Source organism: Gallus gallus, chromosome 1 (assembly GCF_016699485.2).
Source record: "Gallus gallus isolate bGalGal1 chromosome 1, bGalGal1.mat.broiler.GRCg7b, whole genome shotgun sequence".
NCBI classification, from domain to species: Eukaryota; Metazoa; Chordata; class Aves; order Galliformes; family Phasianidae; genus Gallus; species Gallus gallus.
In genome coordinates this window covers 50,989,516-51,015,310 of record NC_052532.1, presented here as the reverse complement: position 1 = coordinate 51,015,310, position 25,795 = coordinate 50,989,516, and the positions used below count along the sequence as shown (strand labels likewise).

General features: G+C 48.5%; 1 protein-coding gene across 8 annotated transcripts; it reads right to left on the bottom strand.

Moving 5' to 3' along the window:
* Nucleotides 1–9: 9 nt before the first annotated feature.
* Nucleotides 10–25,582, bottom strand: TMEM184B (transmembrane protein 184B). 8 transcript variants are annotated; one of them, XM_015285276.4, is made up of 10 exons: nt 25,232–25,582; nt 15,186–15,446; nt 12,470–12,635; nt 9,270–9,360; nt 8,652–8,727; nt 5,847–5,938; nt 5,408–5,577; nt 4,466–4,660; nt 3,574–3,597; nt 10–2,562 (listed from the first exon to the last, which is right to left on the bottom strand). In XM_015285276.4, exons 2-10 carry the CDS (start codon nt 15,384–15,386, stop codon nt 2,321–2,323), a joined length of 1,257 nt encoding a protein of 418 aa, XP_015140762.2. In that variant the 5' UTR covers nt 15,387–15,446; nt 25,232–25,582; the 3' UTR covers nt 10–2,320. The 8 variants fall into 8 exon arrangements, with proteins under 8 accessions (XP_015140762.2, XP_015140749.2, XP_046794944.1 ...); XM_015285263.4 differs by having other exon boundaries at nt 25,451–25,582; XM_046938988.1 differs by lacking the exon at nt 25,232–25,582 and adding an exon at nt 24,781–24,968.
* Nucleotides 25,583–25,795: the final 213 nt, after the last annotated feature.

Sequence of the window (25,795 nt, the reverse complement as noted above, 5' to 3'; positions counted from 1 at the left end):
CAGCCAAAGTACAATCTATATTATCTCTATATTTTTATTTGTCATCATATTTGCTCATTTCTGCAGAGTATAACGTCACAAAGACCAAAATAGAGAGAGCGGCTTGTCGCTGAGCTCACATCAGTTCAACACAATAGGTACAAAACTAGGTGGCTCTGTCTTATTTATCATACATCTTTTTTTTTTTTTCGGTTGTTTATATACAAAGAACTACTCTACGTGGAAAAATAATAAACAAATCCCATGGGTATGTTACACGGTAAACAAAGAGGAAGGGCAAGGAGGGGAAGGGGGTGAGCAGCTCTGAGGACCTACTCCTGGCCTCGGACTACCACAAGCAGAACTGCTTGAGAGAGCAGGAGATGCCCTCAAGCTCCGGGTCTTCAGCTTAGGGATTTGTTCCTCCAAACCAGAGCGGCTTCAGAGCCGATCCTTGTCCTTGTGCTGGCCTGTTGCAGGGGACTGCAGGAAGCTCGGAGATGGTTTTGCTTAGTGTTATAAAAAATATCTATATAAAATCATAACGCGTGGCAGCTGGCTGTTATCTGGGCGCTAGCTCTTCTCCAGGCTTCTCCGAAGGCAGCTAGTGCAACAGGGTTATACTTTAAACCTCTACATATAGGAAGCTTTGAGAATATCCAGATCCTATGCACAGCATATAGATGCAGCATACATTTTAAAATAATGTTTAGAAAAGGCTTCCCTGAGCCTGGAGTATCTTCAAGCTCAACAGGGCAAGTTCTGAGACTTCAGATCTCGGCCATCCGATGCAGCAAACACTGGGGACGGCCATTGGTTAAGTGACAGTGGGACATCATCGAGGCCTGCAAATGCAACGGAAGGGGGGAAGGGGCTTTGTCCTCTAAAAGAGAGGGGAAGTTTAAAATAAATACTCCACACTAAAAGCCTATTCATCAAAGCCACAGAAGATGGAGGGAAAGCTCAGACTTCAGTCCTGCTTTCCAGGTGGCTCCCGGGATGAGGATGAGGAGTTTTATACCAAGCCCACAAAAAGCCTGGTAGATAGAGTGTCTGTGTGTCTACTTAAGCAGTTACGGGTTTAGGAAAAGCAGCAGCCAACTGCTTGGTGTTGCAGGGTGTGCTGCTCCTGACCTCTGAGGAAACAAGGAGCTCTTTGCTCGCCATTGCTTGTGAGGAAATGAATGAACAAGCGCAGAGATCAGGATACAGGAGGAAAGGTGAACTCCAGGCAGTAAATCAGACCCTGCTTCTTCCAGCAGAGCAACAAGGGGCAATCTGGAAAGGTGCATCCCTTCCCAGATACTCCAGTCAAAGGGCAAAACTTGTGCAGCTCGCAGGGGAGGCCACCTGCAAGCCACCAGAGCTGGGACCTGCTCTGACAGCTGCTGGTGCAATCCACAACTCTAAGAGAGGCAGCGCTGTTGGTAGGGGGCGGGGAACAAGAGGAAAGAACATTTTAGTGTTCACAAATGTTCTTTTCCCCAAGAGGGATGAAAGGGCCAGAGCTGTACAAACTTCCACCACCTGTCGTGGCCAGTCCTCAACCCTGGTTAGCAGGAGACAGATGCTCCAGGTAGCATCTTGCCCCAGGAACGCAGGGGAGATGGGAAGCTCAGACACCTGGTGATTAGAAAACTCTGCCCTTGTGAGACAGTAATTCCACCCCTGCTGAGCTCCAGCAGGCAGCTTCGACAGGGAGCAGAGAGGTTAGAACAAGACGACAGTCCTGCCCTCTTCCCCTACACTCACTCAAGCATAGGCCTGCACAAGCAGTGCTTAGGAGGGGTGAGAGAAGATGTTCCATACTAAATATTCACTGCAATGGCTACAGAGGGTCCAACTTCCAGTCTGGCCCTCAGGAATGCTTATCGCTGCATCCTAATCCCATTTCCCAAGGATCACAGAGACGTTAGTACCGGGGAGCTGGGGGTGCAAGCTGTGCCTACATCAACCTGTCAGGAAGAGGAATTCAAAGCAGTCAGGTCGTCCAGTTGAAAACAAAACATTTCTGGCCACAATTCCAAGCTCTGGCCAGTCACGCGCCACATCAAGCTGAGCAGGTGTGGGAGGCAGAGCCCCAGACAGTGGAGCTCTGCTTCAGTTAATCCCAGTCAATTGCTGCTGTAAGGAACGGGCTTGAGAAGCAAGTCTTGGCCATTCCCCTGATTCCGTTCCACTTGTTGCGTCCGTACCCACAAAAGCTAATGGGAAATGCCCACTTCTGCAATGTGCACTAAGAGGTGATATGACTTGCGTGTTTCTGCTTCAATAAATTAAAAAAAGAAATACAAAACAACAAAGGAGGGAAAACAATAGCCTGTGCTGGCAGTTTTCCCTCCTAGAACTCATCATCCGAGCTCAGCAAGAGGGTCTTCTCGTTGTCACGGGCACCCGAGCAGCTGTGGGAGCGTGAGATGACGTGGCTGCCATTGCGCCAGGGTGGGCCGTGCTCCAACGTTGACTGCTGGGTGTACTGCTGGTAGGCTGGGGAGAAGTTGTGGATCGCATCTTGGACGATGTCGTGGGGGTTCATGGTTTCCTTGAGGCTGCTGGAGATGCTCTTCATGGGAGCACAACGACCTGTTGAGGTGAGACGGGGAGGAACAGGTGAAGAGTACAGCTGCTTTCACCCACACGCCTTGACATAAAGGGAAGGAGAACAGGGAGCATGCACTCCTAGGTCCTGCAGGAGTTACTTTACAGAATTCCTTAAGCAGCAGCTGAAGAAATGCCACACAAATAAATGGTGCTAAGTTTTATCAGTAGTGCTCCCAAAGTCGGAGCGAATCCACCTCAGCACCAAATAGGGGCCATGAGAGCAGGACGTACAGCAACAACCTCCCCATGCATAACCTGGGCTGGCTCAGGGGTACAACAAAGACAGCTGGGTAAGGAGGTGCTTCTGTAAAGGCTTCTGGAAGTAAAAAACTCAAGAAGCTTCTAAAAATGTCAAAAAAATGGCATTTGCCATTCCCACTCGCTGGAAATTACATTGACGGGTGGTATAAAAGCACCCACAGGAAAGAAATCATAAAAGGGGAGAGGAGAACACAGGAGATAAAGGAAGGGAACAGGCAGTACAAGGCAGGACCACAGCTGAAGGGTGTCACAGCAAAGGATGCAGCAGTTGAAGCCAGTGCCACCCAAGAGGGAGGCATCTTTCTAGGAGATGCCATTTCTCCTAACTTCTGAGTTCCACTTCCAGCATGGGCCTCTGGCTCTGCTCAGCTCTGAGGATGAGCTCTCCCAACGACCAAGGCATGCTGATTAGCTGTAGCATTCATGAGAGAAGGGAGGCTGGGCTGAGAGGGAGCAAACCAGCTCCTTTGAGAGCCTGCTCACTTCTTGAGGGCGGAATGTTTCATACAGTCCCAACACGAATGCTCTAAAGATGGGCTATGCCACTGTCAAGGGCTCTTTTACAATTTATCTAGACAACCCTAAAGCAGCTGTGTGAGGCAGTCTGATTACAGACCTACAGGAAAGGGAACAAGGGACAGAGCAGGTAGTAGGCAGGCTGGGAACCAGGACAGAACGGGACATCTCAGTTAAGACCAACTGAGACAAACACACAGAGCATGCTGCACCTACCGTACGGCCCGTATGATGGAACGGCTGCATCAGGGACCAGTGGCCAAAGCAAGGGAGAGAAAAAAGGGGGAGGAGAGAGATGGAGAGACAGAGAGAAAGAGAGAGAGGAAATAACAAGAACTGAACAAGACCCACCACTGAATCAATCCCAGTGTACAAGACAGCAATTTACCCCTTCGTCACACACAGATCTCACCTCCCCTAGCTGTAGCCACTGCCCTTCCTAAACCTTTGGGGCTAGCTGGGATGGAGGGATTATCTACATGAACACTGCCCAAGGGCTGCTGTCTTCCTGCAGCTCAGCACAGACTCCCATCCACCCCCAACAGGAAGGAATACCTTTATTTGGGGAACCAAAAGCCCCATTTCCCTGAAAACTTCCACCCATGTCTTCCCCAGAATAAGATTTCTAGCAGCTCCACCTTCAAAATCATTACAGGAAGATCCTCCTCCTCCAGGCAAAACATATTGCTAAAGCACAGCCTCATCCTCCTGCACTGGAGTCAAAACAGAGCCTGTTTCAGGCTTTGTCCCTCCTGCCTCCAGATTATTGCACAATGTAGAGCAATGGAGTTCCCCTGTGGGGAGACAGGAAGGAGGACAAACCCACTCTCTTGAAAGGATGCAACTTCATGCCACCCTGAGGTCTGCAACAAGCTATCATGGGTGGCATACTAGGGAACTGAAAAGGGAACAGTGCAATTCAGGAAAGGTTTCTGGCCAGCAGAACTGTTGCACAACGCATCGGCTGGGACACCATGGAGGAGGGGATGTGATGTTTTTCAAGCACTCAGGTTGAGAGTCATATCAATGTGCTGGCTCCCAGAGGGACCAATCTCCACCCAGCCTTGCTACCAAGCAGACAGGCCATGTGCACTGGCGTATTTCTTACCTTGTGCATCAAGTCTCTTGTCCGCATACACCTTGTATGTGAAGGCATGGCGCAAGGCAATGGCTGCAAAGAACATCTCCACACAAATGATGAAGTCCTGATATCCAGCAGCTACTGTGCCTTCACCCACAGACACGTTGGCAGAGTGAATTTTGGGGATGGCACCACACTTTTCCAAGATGGCCAACAGCATCCCTAAACAAAGGAATAACCTCATGTAAATGTGCGAGAGAAGCATGGCACTCAGTTGGAGGAAGGATATTTTCCCCTGTCCACATACCAGGTGGCTAAAGAATTCCAGAGAAGACAGAAAGCTTGTGACCAGATGGCTCAAGATGATAAACTAGACAGCTTATTCGTCTGTCTATGCACAGGGAGGATGGGCCATACTCCAACAGCCTAAATTCCATCTAAGTTCATACTCAATTAGTCTTTGAAGTGCAACTCGGTAAACCTAAGTAGGGCACTGAATAGGGAAATGCTTACAGCCAATTAGTAAGAAGCATTAAGCTGAGGTGGAATTTAGGCTCTCTGATGTGGTGTCTGCAAGATGATGTGTGCGTATTCTGGATGTCCTTCACAAACACCAATGTGTAGTGGTGTTTCTGCAGCAGCACACGTTCAGCTAGCACGCTGCTTCACAAGAATCACAGATAAGCCACTACCACTTTGTTTACAGAGCACTAGGAAGATTTTTAGATGTGCCACTTTAATCAATAAAATGGCAGAACGCAGACTAAACCTCAGCACCTCCGGCTTTACGACTGCTTCAGAAATGCACATCAGCTCTCCGTAGGAAAAGCAACAAAGGATCACAAAACAAATACAACAATAAAAAAAACCAACAGAAAGACATTTTGATCATCTGCTCTATCAATTCTAGCATCTGAGTCCCTGCACAGAGCTCTCTGTGGCTATGAAGCGAAGGGAAAAGCAGCTCACCTTGCCAGAAGGAGAGGAAGATGACAGACTTCACCATGAAGAACTTGAGGACTGGGCTGTAGGGGCTGAGCAGCTCTCGTGTGGCGAAGTAGAAAAGGAAGAGGGCATAGAGTGCCAGGCTGACGGAGATGTTGTAGATGATGGTCACGTAGAGGTAGCCGCTGGTTACACTGAAGAGAGCAAACACACAAACACCTGAAAGCTCAGTATGATCCCTTCCCCTTGCCACCATCACTGGGGAGTATCAGGACTCCCGTTTCCTTCCTGCCTCTCTGTCCCATTCTCTCCCCCAGACTAAAGAGAAAAAACCTGAAACCAGCAGGCTTACCTCTGCCCTCTCCTCTCACACACAAATTCAGCTTATGTGCATCCCTGTCTTTTCCCAAGGCCCGGCAGAGAAAGGGAAACTGAAACCACCATTCTAGCCAAACATACTTACTCAAAGTCACCATCCTGGTATTTGTCAAAGGCCTGAAGGATGACTGTGCTGATCGCCATGAGGGGCTTCACCACACAGAACTGCAGGGTAGCCTACAGGAATAAGAGAAGGGGAATGAGAAGGGGAATAAGAAGGCAGGGGGTGAATGAGGTCACGTTCCCAAACAAGCATCCAATGGAACCGCCAGCGACCTGCCATGCAAGGCAGTGCAATCCAGCCCCAACAAGGAGTCTGACACTTGCTAATCCATTGTGCTTGAGGACTGAAGCACCGAAGAGGAGACAGAGGAGATTCTGAGGAAGTATGTGTGCTATTTGCTTGTACGGGATGGGAAGACTCTAAGGCACTTGGGATCTGCTCTATCCATTCTGGCCATAGGCACTACAGTTATAAAGCATTCCTATGAGGAACTCTCTCTCAAAGCCACCACATCCTCCATCCTTCTGGAAAGAGGGAAGCCAAACACTGAGGTCTTAAAAGAGCACACGGTCGTGAACCTAAAACATCACCCATATCTCCCCAAAGAAGGCTGGAACAGCCTGGGCAGGTGCTGACCTGCACGCATGCAGGGAGGACTGTGCATGGAAAGAGGGCAAAACCAAAGAGGAATGATTGCTCTGGATACAATGCAATTTGTTAGTGGTCATAAGACTCCAAGGAGATTAAAAACCCCAGCACATGCCAGTTAGTGAGTCACTGTAAAGATGTGAACTGGAAAAGGTCAGGCTAATTGGTAAACAGCTCTGTCCTCTGAGCTTCCCCTCCTTCCAATCTGCAGATGGCTTAACCATTTCTCTGCAACTCCAACCACCGTGTTTTATTTTTAGATGCTTCCCCAGAAGATGCTGTGGCATACGGGAAGCACGTGGATTGTGTGTGACCCATCTGTGAGGGTCACCAGACACAGATCCAGCTAATAACCTCAATGGGGACAATTTTAAGGAAATGATCTGTCCAGATTTGACATCACAGCCACCAACACACCAGCAGACCGCTGGAGGATCTCAGGCAATGCGTGCAGACCGACTGACCCCCAGCAGGCACCTGTCTGAGAACAGCTTGGGGTAGAGAGAGGGGACGGAAAGGAGTGGTTGTAATACACGGATACCCTCAGGATTAAAGGGACAGGGAAAAGCAGAAAGCACAGGTGGAGAAGGTGGGACGCAGAAGGAGCACTACAGATGCCAAGGGCTGGGCTAAGATGGGCAAAGTGCTTCTTCCAGCACGTTCCTCTTCCTGATCATCACACTGGTGGGATACTACACAGATTAGCATTGCGATCTGCTCTGCGGCCCTCTCCTCTCCAGGAATTTGCCTTGGAAGGTCCCACTCACCAATCCTGGAAGTCTAGAAGTACCAGAAAGTGAGTCTTGGTGTCAAAGACCACTCACCAAGGCAACATGTAAGCTTGAGCCAAGAAGCACAGAAGTACTTAGCACATCACTTTGCGAGACACCTCCCCCTCACAGCCTCCACAGCAGAGTTGGCTGTATGCAAAGGGCTGGCCTGACCAGAAGAACTGCTGCCAGATAACAGCAAAGCAAAAGCAAAATGTCCACGTAAGCCAGAGTTAACAAATGAGCTGAAGATTTGCAGAAGCCAGAAAAATACCTAAGAAAAAGTGCTTCTAATTTTCATTGTAGTGGGGAAAAAAAAAAACCCAAAGTTTCCAAACATACTCGTGTGCAACCCATACAGATATGTGCCAGAGGCTGCAGGACATGAGAAACAAGAAGTCTAAGGGAAATTCTCACTCCAGCACTCCTTCATCTTGATGGGTGCAATGCCTTCTCATGACACGTTTAAAAGGGAAATGTTAACGTTCTTAGAAGCAAAAAGATTAGCTAATGCATGGGATCAAATATGGGGTGTACAAACGAAGTCTAAGAGCAACAAGAGGAGCAGCATACAGGGAACAGTTTAAAGAAGAAAACAAGAAAGGCATGAGAGCAGAATACAAAACAGAGACAAACAGAACAGAGAAAAGAAAGATGTGTTCCTTCCAAAAAGGCCAATCTGGATATTACTACGAGTCTGCATTGTACCTTTGATGTTTCTCCAGGCTGCTAAGACACAGATGATGGGGGCACAATGTGGAGAAGAAGGAAGGGCAGAGCTCTAGTCCCAGAGACTGAAATGACAGTGAACTGAGCCCTTTCAAAGCATCAGACGTGCTTCATGTTGTCTCTAGAGAAACCTCGTGATCATTTCAGTCAGTGAACAAGGCCCTGAAACTCACCTGCTGTTTCAAGGCAGCCAGAGGTGACTGACCTGATGAGCAGACAAGGGCTGCATCATGGTTTAGATCTCTCTTGTTCCCTCCCCCTCAACATACCCAATTCAGCACAGACAGACATGGTGAGCAATACCTGGCTCCTCCTAAAAATCACTGTACTGTACTTAACCTCCACCCCCTCCTCTACTCCTAGCCATGACAGCAGCACTGGGAATTCAAGAGACTGTTACACAACTGTTGGGTGTCTGCAACACAACACAGCCATCAATTTCTTAAAGCTGGGATCTCTGTAATCCCGAAAGGGAAGAGGAAATCCCAAGGCTAACATCAGATCTAGGAGATAAACCCTGTCTTTTGCTAGGCCTTCTTGATTTTGGGTTAAGTAGAAAATGCTAACGTATCTCCAAAAATACAGTCTCTCAGCAGCCTCCAGACCTGTCTCAAAATCATGTTATAAACCCACTGAAAGGAACGCACACCTCCAAGTTCAGCAGCAAAAAGGCAACAATGCCACCCTGCCACACGCTTCATTCAATTCTGGAGGACGGCACAGCTCCTTCGGCCCATACCTGTTTGCAGAATCTCAGGAATCCAATCGAATATGTCTTTCCCCACAGGCAGCAAGTCCCATATACACAGCTGGACCTGAAAAAAACCAACAATAGATTCCAAGGATTAGAAGCAAGATGTGGGCTTGAGCGTAAGATTTCTACCCTCTTTGCCTGCCTCCTCTGTAGCAGTCACAGGACTAGCGATTTCTCCAGTCATGACTGCAGTTACAGTCACGGCCTCTTTCAGAGACATATTTAGAACAACATTCTGACTCCATACTCCAAACTTTTTTATGATTTATTTTAAGCTGAGTAGCATAGGGAGAAAAACAGACCCCGGAGGAAGCGCTCACAACCAACGGAAGAGAGGAAAGATTCAGAGGGGGAGAAAGGAAGAAAAGGAACAAAGGGGCAGGCAGGTGTTCAGAAAAGCTGTGCATCAATCCAACTTGCTTAAGAGGACATGATCAGCCCGATCTGCCTTGGAGCAAGATATTGGTAAATCACTGCGAGCCATCCTGCCCAGACCCAGCAGGCATTTGCCACCTGACACAGTTTTTAGGGACAGGGATAGGCACACAGTAGACTGGCACAGAAGGATGAACACATTGTGCTGCAAGCAGAATAGATACTCACTCGATTGGTTTTCCTCTGATCTCAGACATGATGGAGCTCTCCCCTCCCAGGTACTCATAGCAGAGGCTGAGAAAGTTGTATATTACAAAGGCTGCGAAGACATCAATCACAGTAAAATGACAACCAACATCAAAACAGGTGCAAGGACCAAGAGAGCAGGCAACAGACCAAACAGCAGCAGGGACTGCTTATGCAGCATCTTTCCTTTTAAAGCACTCCAGTTTGTTTTCACTGTATTTAACTCCCTACCTCAGCATTTACAAGACTGTCTGAACTGGAGTTTGGCCAAGGTCCCAGGCCAGATCTACTCCTCATGCCAAAAGGGTCACAGGACCATTTAAAACTGTGGTCAGCCTGTTTTACTTGGCAGCTGTAAGAGGTCACTCTTTACAGAGTTCCTGTGCATTATTCCAGGACATTACACTAGTACTGAATCATATGGAAAAGTTATTTCTGATCCATCAACCATATCTCCTGCTTTTGCCCTCTGAAGCGATGAGCACTATCTCTGAGGTGATGGACTGTAGACATAAGAGTTGGAGAAAGTGTTTCCATCAATTAGTGAAACTGTTTTCATGTCTGGTGGATATTTTCAAACAGGCTTTGTGCTTCATCTCCTCAGAAAGCTGGAATTCCTCGTGTACTGAACAGCTCTCTTCTTGGGTTACCTCTGTTCTGCCTCCCTCAGCACGTTGGTACAGTTGAGGAAGAACCTTCTCAGACTGATCACTAATACTCTGCTCCACTTCAATTCTTTTCAATGCTCAGCTGTGCTGATACACATAAAACGAGACGAAGACACAGTGGGGAGGACTCTTATCACAATTATTGACGCGTTTCCTTTTCAAGGGATCCAAAACCACTTAACTGTGAAGTTAGCCTCTACAAGTCTTGGCTGCCACTCTCTTGACTTCTCATAATCACTGTTGGATCAGACAACCCTTCTCTCAATTTTATTTTCTATGATACTCCATTCCAAGACATTCCCTGGAATGCCACTACTCAAATTCTGGTTTGGGCCTCTGGCATTGACATAATACAAAACCAAAACAATTTGGGATGGAAACGGAAGTCTCACGGAACTTTGGAATTAGAACAAAAGCCTAATGTACCGTGCTGAGAACCTGACCTCACCAAGTAACCAGTTATTAGACCTCAGGTCTATTTTACCACCTGGAAGAACTTCCATAGTTCACTGCCAGCACGGGCTCTAATTTGTTCTACAAGCATCCAAGCTATGTCCTAGAAAAGAGGTACTCAACACTGCCCAAAATGCTCAGCCTCCAAACATTATATTAATGGCTTCTAGATGTGCCTAGCTGGCAAGAGTGCCACAGCACATAAAAGCTTGTGGTATACCTGCTTCTACTTATGTAACTGGGAAATTGCTATTCCATCTGTAATCTTAGTTACTGACCAGAGTTAGGTATGTTCACAGCGCAACGACTTTGTGAAAGCCATAATTAGGAAAGAAAACACCAAACATGGAAAAGCTACTTAAATAACTGCGGTAAGCTCTTTTGCCTGCAATTTTCCTGCAGCTTGGGTGACAGCTCCAACCACTCAGAGGAAGAAAAACAGAGCTTTTCCTATTACCCTCCAGTGACCCCTGCCCTCTGATGTGGTCATTACAATACCAGCTGCCCATTCCACAGAAGAGGAAGTAAACAAAAAGTTGAGGTGGGGGGAAGTATCTGTCCCTCCATCTCCCATAGAAACAAGTGCTAATTATCGAAGCTAACTGCACCGGTAAAACAACTGTTCTCCCATTCCTGATCTGCATTCACCAGATGTATTCACATCAGTGTAACAAAAAAATCTACCCATGTCAGTCAACAAACCCAGTTGGAAGGAACAGAGAACCACACTCCTCCTAACACACACTATGAAACGAAGCCCATAAATGGCCCGAGATAGATTTCAGAATGTATCAGTGGGGTCTTCTCCCGTGATTCTCTAACATAGAATTTTCTAACCCAACAGTTCCCAACATCTTAAAAAAAAAAAGCAGGTGAGGAGGATAATGGCAAAGGAAGGATAGGGAACAAAGAGGCAGTTTCAAAGCAGTCCCCACAAAAAGCAATGGAGAACTTGCTGGCCGAATGTGCTTTCACCTCCACCTGCAGTCCCTTCGCACAGCACAACGTGCTGAGGAAGCTGAGCTCTGGAGCGTGGGCTGCCTCCTGAGCAGAGGCTCTGATGTTTGCAAACTCCCAGTGCGAGGCAGAGGGATAATGGCTGTTGCTAGGAGAGGAGTTTTGCAGCGCTGCAGGCTTCCTGCTAGACCCACACACACACACTGGGTGGGGAAGTAGCGGGGGGAAGAGAAAAAACAGGCCCAAACAAAGCTGCCATCTGAATCGTGTGCACACGTTTGCCATCTGCTGCTGCTGTGTCTCAGGGCACTGTCGTGGATGTGAAGGAGGGCCGCTGGTCCTCTGAGCCGATTAACTTGTTCGCACAGCCAGGGGCACCTCTCTGCAATGCAGATCTCACTAAAACAATTTAATGCAGGTACGGTAATAAACTGCCCTCAAAAGCACATTGCCAGAATGCATTCTCTCCTGTGGGTGGGCAGAAGGGTCTTTTTCGGATGAGACGGAAGGGATGTTTAGGTAGTGTTTATTGCAGAGTAACTGTTTCTCTCACATAAAATGTTAGTGGTATCATCTGCAGCAGATGACCAAAAATGAAAGCATCAGTAACTTATCCTCTCCTGAAGGTCTGCAAAGCACTTCACCCCTCAACAGCACTATGCACATGGAGGCTGTGCTACACCGTGCCATCACACAAGGGGCCACAAGGTGAGACAACAGGAATACTTCACTAGTCAACAGTCCAAAGCAACATCTGGTTACTAAGGGCTGTTCATAGAGCTAGGAACTAATTGATCCCCTGCTTTAAAGGCCCACATTTTTTGCTTTATACCTTCCTGAAGCAAAGGACCAGAAAAATCATAAACTTTGTCTCTACAGAACACAAGAGGGAGAGCTCAATGTATCTTGTCATGCTCAGAGCCCAGGAATTGATGAGGTGCCATTTTTCAATCACTGAGCAAGCCACGGTCAACCAGTCAGACACCCCATAAGACTGTATCTCAGCAGACGATGGAGATCCTTCTGCTTGTTCCCAACCAGGAGCAACAGTTCTCTCATGGTAGAGACTTCCCACCTCCCTCGCCGTGTCTGAGCCCTCCTTACCTTCATAGCAGTCCCTCACCGTGCCAAAGTAAACATAGTACTGGTCATTGGTGAAGAACAGGAGACTGAGCCACGAGTCAAAAGCATAAATGGGCACAATGAAGAGGATCCGAACGATGTAGCGCTGTTCATTTGGGCAGCTATAGCAGCGAAGGTGCATGTAGATCTGGAAGGATGGAGAGAGAAACCAGGGTCAGCAGCACGTGGAGTAGAGGGGAGAAAGTGGAATTGGAGAGCCAAGTGGGAAAACAAATTCAGCAAAACAACTCTTGGTTGTTTCCAGCAACCTCAAGGTGATAAGCATCAAAAAAATTGCTGTTATCTTATGACATCCATACAGCATCCCTTAGTTTGCAGACAGAGGAGAGGAGGAAGAAGTGGAAGCACTTCCAATTTAGCTCCTCACTGAGAATGATCATGCTGTTCCCTTCTTTTGTTCATTTCTTTTTTTTTTCCTATTACCAATCTCACATTCCTATTATCCTATTTTAAGTACCTAAGATTGACAACACTGCAGGTTCCTTCTCTCTGAACAGAGAAGCACACACTCACTGTGAACACGCTCACTCTTCAGGCAGTTTTGGATGTTTTTAAGACTTTCACCTGAAACAACCTGAGAGTGCCCTTTGCATCAGCACAGAGGCAGTGTGCCACAGCCCATCTGCTCAAAAACTGCCACGCAGCACATCTGTGACAGCATGGCCATGAAGCCTCAGCCACCAAGGGAGCACCGTGCCCAGGCACTGGGCTGAGCTCCAAGGAAGCACACAGCAACACCACTCATTCTGCCTGGCTGTCTATACACATACCAGTCCCCCCAAAGCCATAGGCTGAGGGGAGTTCAGTGTCCTTACCCTCCCCATTCCCACTGCCCACAGTCTTTCGGCCATTACTAAATCCCACACTGAAGCTGCATTTTTCACAGGACACCCACCTGGTGGAAGTTATTCAGAATCACAGAATCATTAAGGTTGGAATAGACCACATCTAAACATTAACCCATCATCACCATGCCCACCAAACCATGTCTCTCTGTGCTGCATCTACATGTTTCCTGGAAACCTCCAGGGCTGGTGACTCCACCACAGGCATACTCTGAAGATGAGCACCACTCCTGTAATGGCCTAATAGCACAGCAGGAGCTTCAGCTGGTGTTGCAGGTACACTCTACAGGCCGTGGAGGCAGCAGAGGGCACGTTCTCCAGAGGCCAGGCCTTTGCATAGCAACCCTAATCAAGCTGCTGTCCTGGCTGCTGGAATTAATAGCACCTTGTTTGTTACGTATCTGCCTCATGACTGGCTGATCTGGCTGCCTGAAGTAGCACAAGCATTTGTTTGCAGCTTCACCCTCCGTATGGGTGTGCATGTGATATGGGTGTGCTGTGCAAATTCTACAGGGTCTAATAAAGCACACATTGATGACCTCATCTTCCCCTTGTGAGGGAGAGGAAGTTAACTCCTGCTCATATCTCTCTGCCTCTTGGCCAGGTTCAGTCAAAGCTGACTGAAGGGCTCAAGATACTTTTCTTTCCTCTCCCCGGCCCGCAAGGATCTCCCAAAAGCCTCATTTCCTGTCAAGAACAGGTTGAAAATAAACTAATGCTAACGTAGTGATATTTTTTCCTTGTGACAATCCCAGTGACACACCTCACCCAGCACAGGGACAGCTGACACCCCGGTTCAGATGACTCCAAGCTTTGCCCTTGGGATGTCACAAGAGCCCTGCAATCCATGCACCTACGAGAGCACTTTAGATAGGAACTGCTTTCCTGTAACAGAACAACAGCGTGCTTCAATCAACAGTCTCTCTCCAGCACTGACCTCCATCATTTTTTCTTTAGAGAAGGGCATCAATGCCTGACTACGCAACGCTACACTGCATAGAAAAGATTTTCCTCCTACCTTTGGTAGGTGACCAATTTCTGCTCTGAACCAGGAAGACCCACGGCACTTGCAATTGTTACCCAAGCTGGTGAAACTGCAGGTGTTACTCTTTCTTATTCATCAGTGACTAATCAACTTTTGAGCTTCACTATCCCCTGTATGCCATCAACAGGCTGTAGTTTTCGAGGCCCCAGTCATCACTCTGGAATCTATTGACCAACAGGTACAAAGCACAGGTTGATAAATAACAGGGCTTGCGTTTCCCCACTGTTTTTCAGTTCACATGACAACTGCATGAGAGAGAGGTACAGAACAGGATGAAGCCTTTGAGTTGTTCTGGCTCCCAGGGCACCTACCCTGAAATGAGGGGAGGGGAGAAAAATGAAAACAAAACGTTTCCTGCTACTCCTTTCCGCAGCAGAGTTCAGCCTGGGGAATCCACTGGCACAGTAGATCAAAGGAGGTATGTCAAACAACTGATGACCAGGATCATTTAGCTAACAGCTGACACAACAACAAAATGGCTAGCTACAGCTACAGGACCTGGGAAAGGATGGCTTGAGAGAACACACCTTTCTGTAAACACTCAGGAGAAGGCCAAATGTGCCGCACCTGCTGGCTGTAAAAGCCCTGAAAAAGGCCTTCATACAAAAGCTGTCACCTTGACCGGCATAAATAATGCATTAGAACCCCAAAGAAGAGGTCCTCGTACCAGAGGAGTCCACAACCTTCCGTAACATAGCTGTATGTGGCAGAGATTTGCAAAGGTATCATGTATTGCTCCATGTGGGGAAAGGGAGAGAGTCAGAAATAGCAGTGACAGGGTTTTTACCTGATGGCAGGTGATGAGCAAAGCTGTCCATACAAAGAAACCTGAGATGGCCTGAGCAGCGGTGGTCATGAGGAATATCGGCTGCTCCACAGCTGTGGGGCTGCCATCCTCTGGCAGCCAGGAGAAGTTGGGAGCCACAGCTGGCGTGGTGGCAGCTGACCCCAGCCTGGGGGCTGCAGTGACGTCGGTCATCACCATCATGGTGCCTTTCAGTGTGAGGTTCCACCTGGGATTGCTGAAGAACTGCCCAAGAGACAGGACCTGCCACGGAAGAGAACCAAGAGCAACTAAACTCAGCTGGAAGGACTCGGGAGCAGAACAATAACAGTGCTTTGCCTGCTCATGCTTTATGAACAGGACCTCGGAAGTCTGCCTCTGCCACCCCTTATATACAACAGAACAGACACGCAGTACACAGGAACCTCTTTTCCACTCACAACACAGCTGTCATCCCCCACTTGCGACAAAAACATGTAAGAACAAGATGAACACCACATTCACCTACTGCAAGGCAAGGGGGGCAGGAAAACATCCCCATCCCTTCCACAAGCAATCCCTACCTCTCCTAATGCCATTCTGAAAGCAACATGCAGCCCAAAATGCCTGCGTTGGAAGGATACGTGCTGAAAGCTCTCCCGGCTAGAAAGAAGAGCACGAAAGCAATGCTTTTATCAAACACCATATGGCATGGTATACTTAGTCAGCCTATCACTAACTCTGCTAACTTAGCATCATTTTCTCCGTGATGTGAATTTAGCCTGATTGGTGTTTAAAAGCCAGCTGACCCATGAAAACACACCCAGAACACACATATATGCAAGATTACAAAGCAGCATTACCCATGGATGAAAAGCTGTACTCATTCAATGGAACAAATTCTTACAGGTCCGAGTTCTGAAGCAGCTATTATTTTCAATTTGGTCATAAGGAGGCTCTAAATGTGACCTCTGGGTTGGAGGAAGATAATCCACTTAAACCAAGATCACAAGCAGACTGCCATTGGCTCTGTGAACTGGAAGAGCTGCTTTTGCTATCGCTGTAGCAAAGACACTATTACCGAGGGAAACAGCACCACAACACCTCCTTACAACCTCCTATTAATTTGGGGGATGCCCTTTTTTGTAAGAGTGCACAACTGCTATGGTTTAATTCCTAATTGTCAAACTTGGCTTTTCTTAGCTCTTCCCAGTCACTCTCTTTCTGTTCTAAGTTACAGCCTTCCATTGCTGCACACAAAGTTGCAGGAGGGACAGGACCTGGAGCTCCACTCTTATTCAAGCCACACCAACAGCGCAGCCCCAAATACAACACCGGGCATGTCATCAGAACTGAGGAACTGAAAGGGAATAGCTCTGCTTCTCTGCACTTCCCTCTTTTATAAGATGCTGAAACAGCAAAAAAGGGTTAAGCATTCAGAAGCAAGGACATTTGCAAGTTCCTATTGTATACATAACCTTAATACTGCCCTCTTGTGATTGTACACCAACTGTCTTTAATTGAATTATTATGCACTGTTCCTTGCTTAATCCCCTTTAATTCACACAGTCATTGCAACCAGTAACTCTTTCCAGCACCGTGTTTGAAACAAATGCATGCTTTCTTCAGTGGGGCTCTACTTCTGTTCCCCTTCCCCAAGCCCCAGCCCACCGATGGGAGAGCACCCCTAGTCCTCAGGGCTGCCTGAGGACATGTTTACATGGGTCAGTACTGCTTCTTGATTATAACCCTCAGTTCATTCTCCTTCCTAGTGAAACACGAAGGAACGCTGCATTTCTCAACATGCAAAATTAACACGCGTGTCCAAAGTATCCCTTCTAATCAGGGTGGTGAAGCAGTGGCATAGGTTGCCCACAGTGGTGGATCCCCCTCCCTGGAGACGCCCAAGGTCAGGCTGGAGGGGCTCTGAGCACCTGATCGAGCTGCAGGTGACCCTGTTCACTGCAGGGGAGTTGGACCAGATGACCTTAAAGGCCCATCCCAACTCAAATGATCCTATGATTCTATAAGCGGGCACCCACCTCCATTGCAGCACCACCCCTACCACACCACCTGCTTCCTCTAGTGCCTGGGGAAAAGCTCCAATGTCTACAAAGCTATCTCCAGTTCTCCTGCGTTATCTCCTTTCTTCCACGGTCCCACTACAGTTATGCAGCAGCCCAGCTCTGGTCAGCCAAATCTCAATCTCTTTCTGTGTGCTCCTCCCAGCTGGCTGCATCTTTGCTGTTGTTTCTCATGCATTTTAAGCTACATGGGACAACCATCTTTTTGTTCTCCGCCTGCACAGCTCCCAGTACTGTGAGGTACCAATCCAATGACATTACCATATGGCAAATTAGGGGCATTTAGAAACCTGCATCAATTCTTTTTGTTGCGCTGGGAATCCGATGCATTATAAACTTCATAGAAGAGAATCATAAAAGCTGGAAAATATCTCTAGGATCACCTAGCTCAACCATCAGCCCATCACCACCATGCCCACTAACCACGTCCCTCAGTGCCACATAACCTTCATGTAGGTCAGGAGGGTTTTGCCCACAGTACCCGCAGAACCAAGCCCTAGTGGCCATAAAGCCCTGCTCTCTGCTCTAGGTGGGAGAGGGCAACTGATCAACTCCCTGCTCCCAGACTTAAGCCCTCAGTTCCTCGAGAAGTTTCTGGAAGAATTCCTTGCTCTTCCATCACATCCTGTTTTCTTCTCCAGGTCACTGCTTCCTTTTCTAAGGGAGAGTAAAGCTACTTGCACCCTTACTCCCACCCTGTGATCTCCTAAATATACTGAAGGAAAGCACTTCACTTCCCTGTGAATCTTTCCCATCTCCAACTTACTACCTTACTCCCCCCGGAGGTTACTTGCAATACAACACATCATAAACAGGACCAGGGGAATGCGTAACCAGGAAAAGCACTGAGCGCTGGAAACTGGACCGTACCCAGAAAGTCTGTCTGGGTAGAACCGTAAAGGTTAGAAAACATCTCTAAGATCAGCTAGTGTGCCAGCCCATCCCCACCATGCCCACTGACCACATCCCTCAGTGCCACGTCCACACGGTTCTGGAACACCTCCAGTACACTTTAGGAGTACCAGGCTCTGCTCTCAATGTGAGAAGAAACAAAAAAAAAAAAAGAAATCCACGGGCTAATTATACCAAGATAGCTCTCCTGAGATGCCAACCAGCATTACCAAGATCCTTACAGGGAAGGGGCTCCATCCTGCACAAGAGCAGTTCTGCCGCTCGCCGGCTGCGCCCATACGGCCCGCGGCCACAGGAGAACAGCAGCGCAGTCGTTCTCTATCAGAAACAGATTGCCAGCCCTGTGACTTTTGGAAACAGAGGCCTTCTGTCCCTAACACTAACACGGCAGCTTCTTCCACCAAAAATAAACTCAGAACAGTAAACAGAAGGGATCTGGCGCAAGTGGAAGCAAAAAAAACCTTCATTTTTGGCTCGCGTCAACGCATGGAAAATGTTAGCAGTGAGGAGGAGCTGTTTCTACGTCAAGATAAACAGCCATAAATACACCAAGCCCACTCCTGACACTGTGCAAGAGGAGGGAAGTGGTGCTCGCACCACCGGGTCCCCAAATTCCTGCGGGATCTGAAGTGCAGTACAGCTGACACCGGGCCACCAGGAGCGAACGGCAGCGCTCTGAAGCTGCTCTCTGCCATCTGCAAACACAATCTGCGCTTTTAAAATAGATCATCTCCTCTGAGGCTGAAAGTATTTCATTTCTAAACTGCTGAGAGAGCAAAGAACGATACACAAAGCTATCCCGGGAAAGAGCCTTAACAGCTCAGCCTCTGTCTGTTACAAGGGATGAGCTAGGAAACAAACCCGACCTGGCTGCGAGGTCCTCCTGGATGGCTGCAAGGTGAGGAGCTGCTCCTCCTTACACCCGACTCCACACTTACCATCGTGCAGTGGGTGACTTGAAGTCAGAACTTTCTGCTTCTATTAGGCTTGACATCGGTGAAGCAGGAGCTTTGTGGTTTTCAGACTGTCCCCTACACTTGGAAGGAGTACAAGAACGCGTGACAAAATGGTTCAAGGTTTATTTTAGACTATTTTAATTATAAGAATGCCCAGAATTGCCAACTGGGATCAGCTCCTTCCATTGTGTCAGGTACATACTGCAAATTTGTAATTGATTTAACTTCTTTTCAACCCCCAAAGGCACAGCAGATCTAGCCAGCTGATCTAGCAAAGGGTAGAGAAAGCAAGAGGGGAGGCAGGACTAAGTAATGCCACAGAGTGCCAGAGCCACTGGCGCAGATCAAACCAGTGATAGCAATAAAAGAAAATCAAATGCTTTTAAATGTATTACATCTTCAATTGCTTTTGCTCTCTGGGGTAGCATCTACTTTAGTTAGCTACGAGACATAAAAGGGCCTCAATGGTGTGTTTTTAAGCTCTCCAATCACACTCCTGAAACAATCTGCAAGCTAAGTATGCGACCAGCCATGCAATTTTGGCTAGTGTGACTTATTTACATGTTATTACTCACGCTGGACAAAGCCTTCTTAACCTCAAGCCCCTGCAAGTTGCTCCACGTCACATACCTCATACCCATGCATGTAACGCCATCCGGACGTGAGCTGTGCTGTGCTCATCTAGGAGAGGGGCGTGCAACGTACAGTGCACAGAACCACGCAGCAACTGCACACGGCAGCTGTCCGTGGTTACTGCTCTTCAGATCGAGAGAAGAGCATCACTGAGGTCAAATCAGTGGGTACAGCATGGCAGGAGCAGCAGAAGGCAGGTGCTGGAGCTGGGCATCCAGGAGGGCTGCGGGTGTCCAGTTAAAGGTGCACCCACCCTCCACCATATCTAAGAGATAATCCCACACCTGGGTACAAGCAAGAGCATACAGCACACACACAAACTTTCAGCAAGCCCGTGCAACCTCTTTTCTCATTTTAAGAGAATCAAGGAATAACCTGAGTTGGAAGGGACCCAATAAAGATTATTGAGTCCAGCTCTCGGAACACCACACGAATCCTGGCTGCTCCCAGCTCCCACCACCCCTCCATTTTACTAACCCACCCTAACGCAGTGCTGCTTCCCCTCCACGACACCCATTAAAAACTCAGAATCAACAACAGAACCCGTTTACCCTGAGCCGTGCACTCTTCTTTCCAGAGTTTTTTTCTGCTCTATTAATTTCTGTTGTCTCTCTGTACTCGCACAGCCCTCCCTCCCCCCCCCCTCCTCTTTTTTTCTTTTTTAGCTGATTGACCCACATTGTAATAGGTCAGCATCCAACATCCAGTCCCTTTTTTCGGAAGGAGACAGGAAGAAGAGAGAAAAGGGGACGGAGAGAAGGAGAAGGGATGCTCTCATCCTTCTGATTCCCTTTGGGAATAGGGCCACGCACTGCATCCCTTTGCCACGTTCCTCACAGCTCTGCTCCACACGAACCAGTCCAGCCCTCTGCTCCTGGGAGACAAACATAGGAAGACTACAGATACGTTCTGCAACTGGCAAAGGGGAAAGATGCGGCGAGAGAAAGGATGTGTTGTCAACACTTTTGTCCGGTGCCACAGAGGAAGTTTGCCTTTCATCTCCCAAAATCTCAAGAACAAAGTCAAATCAGAACTTATGCCACCGCTGCTTGCGTTCATCCTTCCCCATTTCAAAGTGCTGAGGCACAGAAGACAAGTCTTGATGTTGCTACAGGGTTTACAGTTACTCTCTGAAGCATCACTACTCCTGTTTTGTCCCAGATACACTTTTCTCACCCCCTGTTACTCCACCAAGAAAACCAAAGATTCAACAGATCAGACTTCTAAAAGCAGAAATAGGAGCTTTGTATTCCTGGACTCGTGGGTGAGGAGGAGAACTCCTTCCCACAAAAAGAGGCAAAGCCCTACATAAGGAAAGAACCCAGACACAACACTTATTTTACATAGAAGTTACCTCTGGAAGCTCAGAAGCAGAAAGTGATCTCTAGAGAAGGAAACCAACCTCAACCTGATGCCAAAAGCACAGCGAGTAGAGACGGGAGTGGGAACACCTTTGCCTGGCCTCTTCTGAAGGCTGCTACAAAACAGTAGTTTTCAACAGTCACCACCATTAGCCATGCGTTGTCAGCTGTGATGACCAAGAGCCTGCATGATGCACTCATAAAAACCTGCACCAACTGAGGTGACCCACTGTTTCACAGCTGCTATGGCGGCAATGCTGCTAGGAAAACGTTCCCCACGCAGTCCATCTTTCATCAGCACAAACAGATGGAAGTCTGGACTATATGGTGGGCACTGTGCATCAGTCCAGCCAAGATTGGCAACGTGCTCCACAGGCTTTAAACTGGCCTGGGGCCTGGCATTATGGTGTTGCAAGAGAAAGGTTGTCTTCTTCTCTGGCCTAACTCTGCAAGGTCGAGCTTTCTGCTTAGTCAGTGTCATGACATAGTGATCAGAGCTGATGGTTTGTCCAGGCTCCAGAAAATTCAGGAGGATCGCCTCTCTTCTACCCTAAAAGACAGCGCACATTACTTTACCACTGAGGGCCACGTCTTCAGCTCCATACACAGCTCCCCGGGTGTAACCTGATGATCTGCACAAACGAGCTGATTGAGACACTTCATTTCACGATGTGATAGCTATGCACGGCTGTCACCACGGCTGAAAAGTACCACTTACCACCACGCTGTGCTCACATCCACTGTTTGGTCTCCATCAATGTTCAGCAAGCATCAGTGAGTGTCGATAGGTGCCATTTTTTCCACGTGGACCAATTCAGTGACACACCTTTGCTTCATAGATACTTCCACGTCAGACACCACGTCAGATTGCCCCTGTGCTGCCCTCTGTCACATGGCATCAAAACGTAACGGAATACTGATGGGAAGGTTCAAACTCTACGTCCACCTCTGATGTCATGGGCCAACGATCGTAAAACAGAAGGCATTACTTCCAGAGCAGCCCTTGTATATGAATAACTTCTGGCTTAAAGCTCTGCCATAAAATCAGTGCCATCACAAAGATATTAGAAGAGGGGAAAGTCTGAAAGTCAGCTGGAGAGAGGTCACTCCAAGCTGCCTTAGGGCAATTAGCTTCCAACAGCTTCACCCAACTCTAACCACTCTTCCCTAACAAAACCAGCGACGAAGAGATGAGATACAGTGAGCCATTAAGAGGAGAACTCTCTCTTTTCCATCTCACCAGGTGCCTGGTTTCTCCAAGTTCAGTTTAACTGACCTGGAGAGAGAAACAGGTACTTCCATCACTGCTGCTTAGGCTGTATTTGTGCTAGAGATGAGCAGACAACTGCAGGCTCCCAAGCTATCAGCTCTGCAGCCTCTGGGATCATCACGGCATGTTTTACAGCCCTGGGAGGGAACAGTGGCATGGCAAGGTCAACTTTAAAGGCATTACTTCATCTCATCCCCTTCTCAAAGCTTCACTGCCAAACCAGGTAATGTGTGGCATTCTCTTTGCTGAACCACAGAGACCTTTTTTTTGCCACATACTGTATAAGGCGCCAGATGCACAACACAGCCAAGCAGAGAAAGAACGCTTTCAGCTTAGAAAATGCAAGCTGAGACTGCGATGCCACCTCTCTCTGCTCCTGGTCGTTCTCCATTATCCAGTGTCCCCAAACAGCTGATCCTTTCAGTATAACCAGAATCCCACGCACTGTGACTGTAAGATGATAATAGCAGCATCTCCATCCTTTCAACCCAGAGACAGGCTTGAGGGTGGGGAGACAAATATGCACTTACCCAATGGGTTAAGTGACATTCAGTGCTGCAGGTAGAACACGTAAGATGTTTCCTTCTAGAATTTCCTGTAAATTATGCCCCTCGGGGGCTATAAGGATCTGGTGACACCCAGGTGCAGCAGGGCTCCTGGGCAGCTTGCCCACACACTGTATTTTCCCTGAGCATGGTTTGTTCTGTTGCCTTCCCAGATATTTCACTTATACCATCACAAACAAAAACCCCCCAGAGGCTGAGCTGATTGTTAAAGACCAGAGACAACCTTGCTGTGAACAAGTACTCATCCTCAGGAGGAGGATGGCTCCTGGAAGGTGGCTGGAGCTCACAGCCTTCACTGGCAATATTCCACCTCCAAAACTACCCTGAGGGTTGCCGTGCTGAAAACGTGAATGGTTGCTCCCTCCTAAATTAGTTCCTAATGAAACAGAAAGAAAAAAAAAAACATTTCCAAAAGGTGCTTCCAGTCTAAGCAGTGTCATATTTTACAGTTACTTTAGCTGAGTGTTTTAATCCTCCTTATCACTTTCAAACAGCCTTCAGAGCCCTGCATGTTCAGGGAAGATATAACATCTTGGCAAGAAACTCTTCTCCTTTCACAAGAAAGCAAACCCCAAGGAGTTTGGGAAGAAGTAAGAACAGCACGTACACCACTTCCAGCCATCACACGGGCAGGCCAGCACACAAAACCAGACACAATGTTCTTCCCTCCAATGCCTCAATTTTCCAGGGGCTCAGCAACTGCAATTCAACAGTCAAACTGGACACCTTCCTTTCTCCCACTAGAAGAAATCTTAATCCCTCATTGACAAATTCTAAAAGCTCATCTCCCAGCCTCCTATCAGCTAACAGGCAAGCAAGCCTACAGAGAACAAAACAGTTTCTGGCTGGGTTGCGTCAATTCTTTAGGGAACAAGCAAGCTCAGAATATTGCCGTTATGCCAAACCAGCTAAAATTCATCTTCTGACCAGTCCATGCACATCTGAGAACCTTTCTCATCTAAGTGCTATGTGTCCCAATGAGGCTGACAAATTAAAGTACATCCAGCACCCAAGTGACTGGAAGGCACTCTCCCCTGTGCCCATTTCCCCCAAACAGCCTGCTAGAACAGATTGTAGAGACTCAAGGCACACCACAAGCCAATTCAAAACACTGACTTCAGTAGCAGTGCATTCCCTATCTCTTCAGAGCCACACCAAACCACCGCTGTTCCAGACGTGCAAACAGCCACATGCTGCACACGTGTCACTTAAGGTTTGCAGCGCAATAGTAACAGTGGTGTTAAGTACTTAAAAGCTCCTCCATTAGATCAGAGTGGACACACAACCATCCCATCATCCTGAGGACTCCCGAAGAAGACAGCTGTGGGATATCTTCATCATCATTGCACCACTCCTTTAAGCCCCAGTGTTTAGTGTCAGTAGCATCCTGAAAGTGTGAATTTTCCCAAACTACTGCACAAACACAATTCTTCAATATAACGAATCTAAATAACAGGAATGTTTCTAAAGATATTTCTGGCCCCTTTTGGGAAGAATGCTAAGCTCTTGGACTCCAGGAGAAATTCCAGCAATGCGAGTTCAGCGGAATAGTTAACTATTGTGTCAAACAAAAGTCAAGTCTTTGTTAGCAGGATGTATGCTTGGTTAAAGTTTCATTGATTACTGCATATTTAGTAAAGAATAGGAAACTGACATTCCATAGAATCATAAAATGGCTTGGGTTGGAAGAGACCTCAAAGCCCACCCAGTCCCACCCTGCGCCGTGGGCAGGGCTGCCAGCCAGCAGCTCAGGCTGCCCAGGGCCCCATCCAACCTGGCCTTGAACCTCCAGGGATGGGGCACCCACAGCTTCTCAGGACAAAACATTTCCATTTACCCTGCAGATGCTGTTCTGTCACTGATTATGCCTTATCTTCAGTGCTTCTCTAGGAGGAAGTCTGTCTTCTTCAGTGATTACTTCTGACTGAGCTTCATACGTGGCAAGAATGTTTCCAAAGTTTCTTCACAACGCTCCCACCTTTGCTATCTCCTCTCCATCTCCGCATCTCCTCCTCCCCCTCTGACAGCTTCACCACCTTCCAAGGAGCTTTCACAAAGCCGTCTGAAACCCACTCCATCCCTTTTCCTGGATTACGACTCACCAGAACCCAGCATCGCACACAAGCGTCCCCATTCCTTCAGCTTGCCGAGCCTGAATCACTCCTCGCAAGGCAACCAGAACCTCCAGCAGGCTCCCAACCCACACGCGGTAGGGAAGCACGCTGACAGCCTCCACGTACACCTACACAGCACCCACGGAGCAGGGCAGACCCACGCCTGGCACTCACCGCCCTGCACAGTCCCACAGGAGGCGACAGCGGGAGGGTGGCAGCCGGCAGCAGCGCGTCTGTGTGGGCAGCACCGCCCTGAGGGAAGGGAGCTGCGTGGGACGCACAGGCCCCACCAGGCCCTGGAGGTGGCAGAGGCCGCCTGAGCGAGGGACTGCGGGCTCCCTCGCCCTCAGGCACCCCACGGCACCACCACCCTCCTCCCCCAGCCCGGCTTACCTGCGGGCGGGGCTAGGCTCGGCCCGGCCCGACGCTGGGCTCGGGCCCTGCCCCGCTGCCCCGCGGGCGGGCGCCGGCAGCGGCGCTGGGGCAGGCGGGCGCGCACGGCCCTCACCAGCCCATGGCGACGCCGGGCCCTCCCCGTCCGGCCCTCCCCAGCTGCGCATGCGCCGTCCCCAGAGGAGGGAGTGGGCGGGGCGCGGGGGATGACGTCACCGCCCCGCTCTTAAAGGGACAGCGCGCCTCTCAGATAGCTCAGCCCAACGGTGCCGTTCCTTCACGACTCGGTTTCAGGTTGACGCACGAAAGCACAAATCCCAAATTCCTCTGCTTTATCACGGGAAG

Bases quoted from the DNA above. Each gene is read 5' to 3' on its own strand.
- TMEM184B (XM_046938974.1), bottom strand. The intron at 5,939-8,651 runs GTATGGGCCGAA...TTATTCCTGTAG, and splicing joins TCCTGAGATTCTGCAAACAG to GCTACCCTGCAGTTCTGTGT. The intron at 2,563-3,573 runs GTAGGTGCAGCA...TCACCTCAACAG, and splicing joins TCCATCATACGGGCCGTACG to GTCGTTGTGCTCCCATGAAG.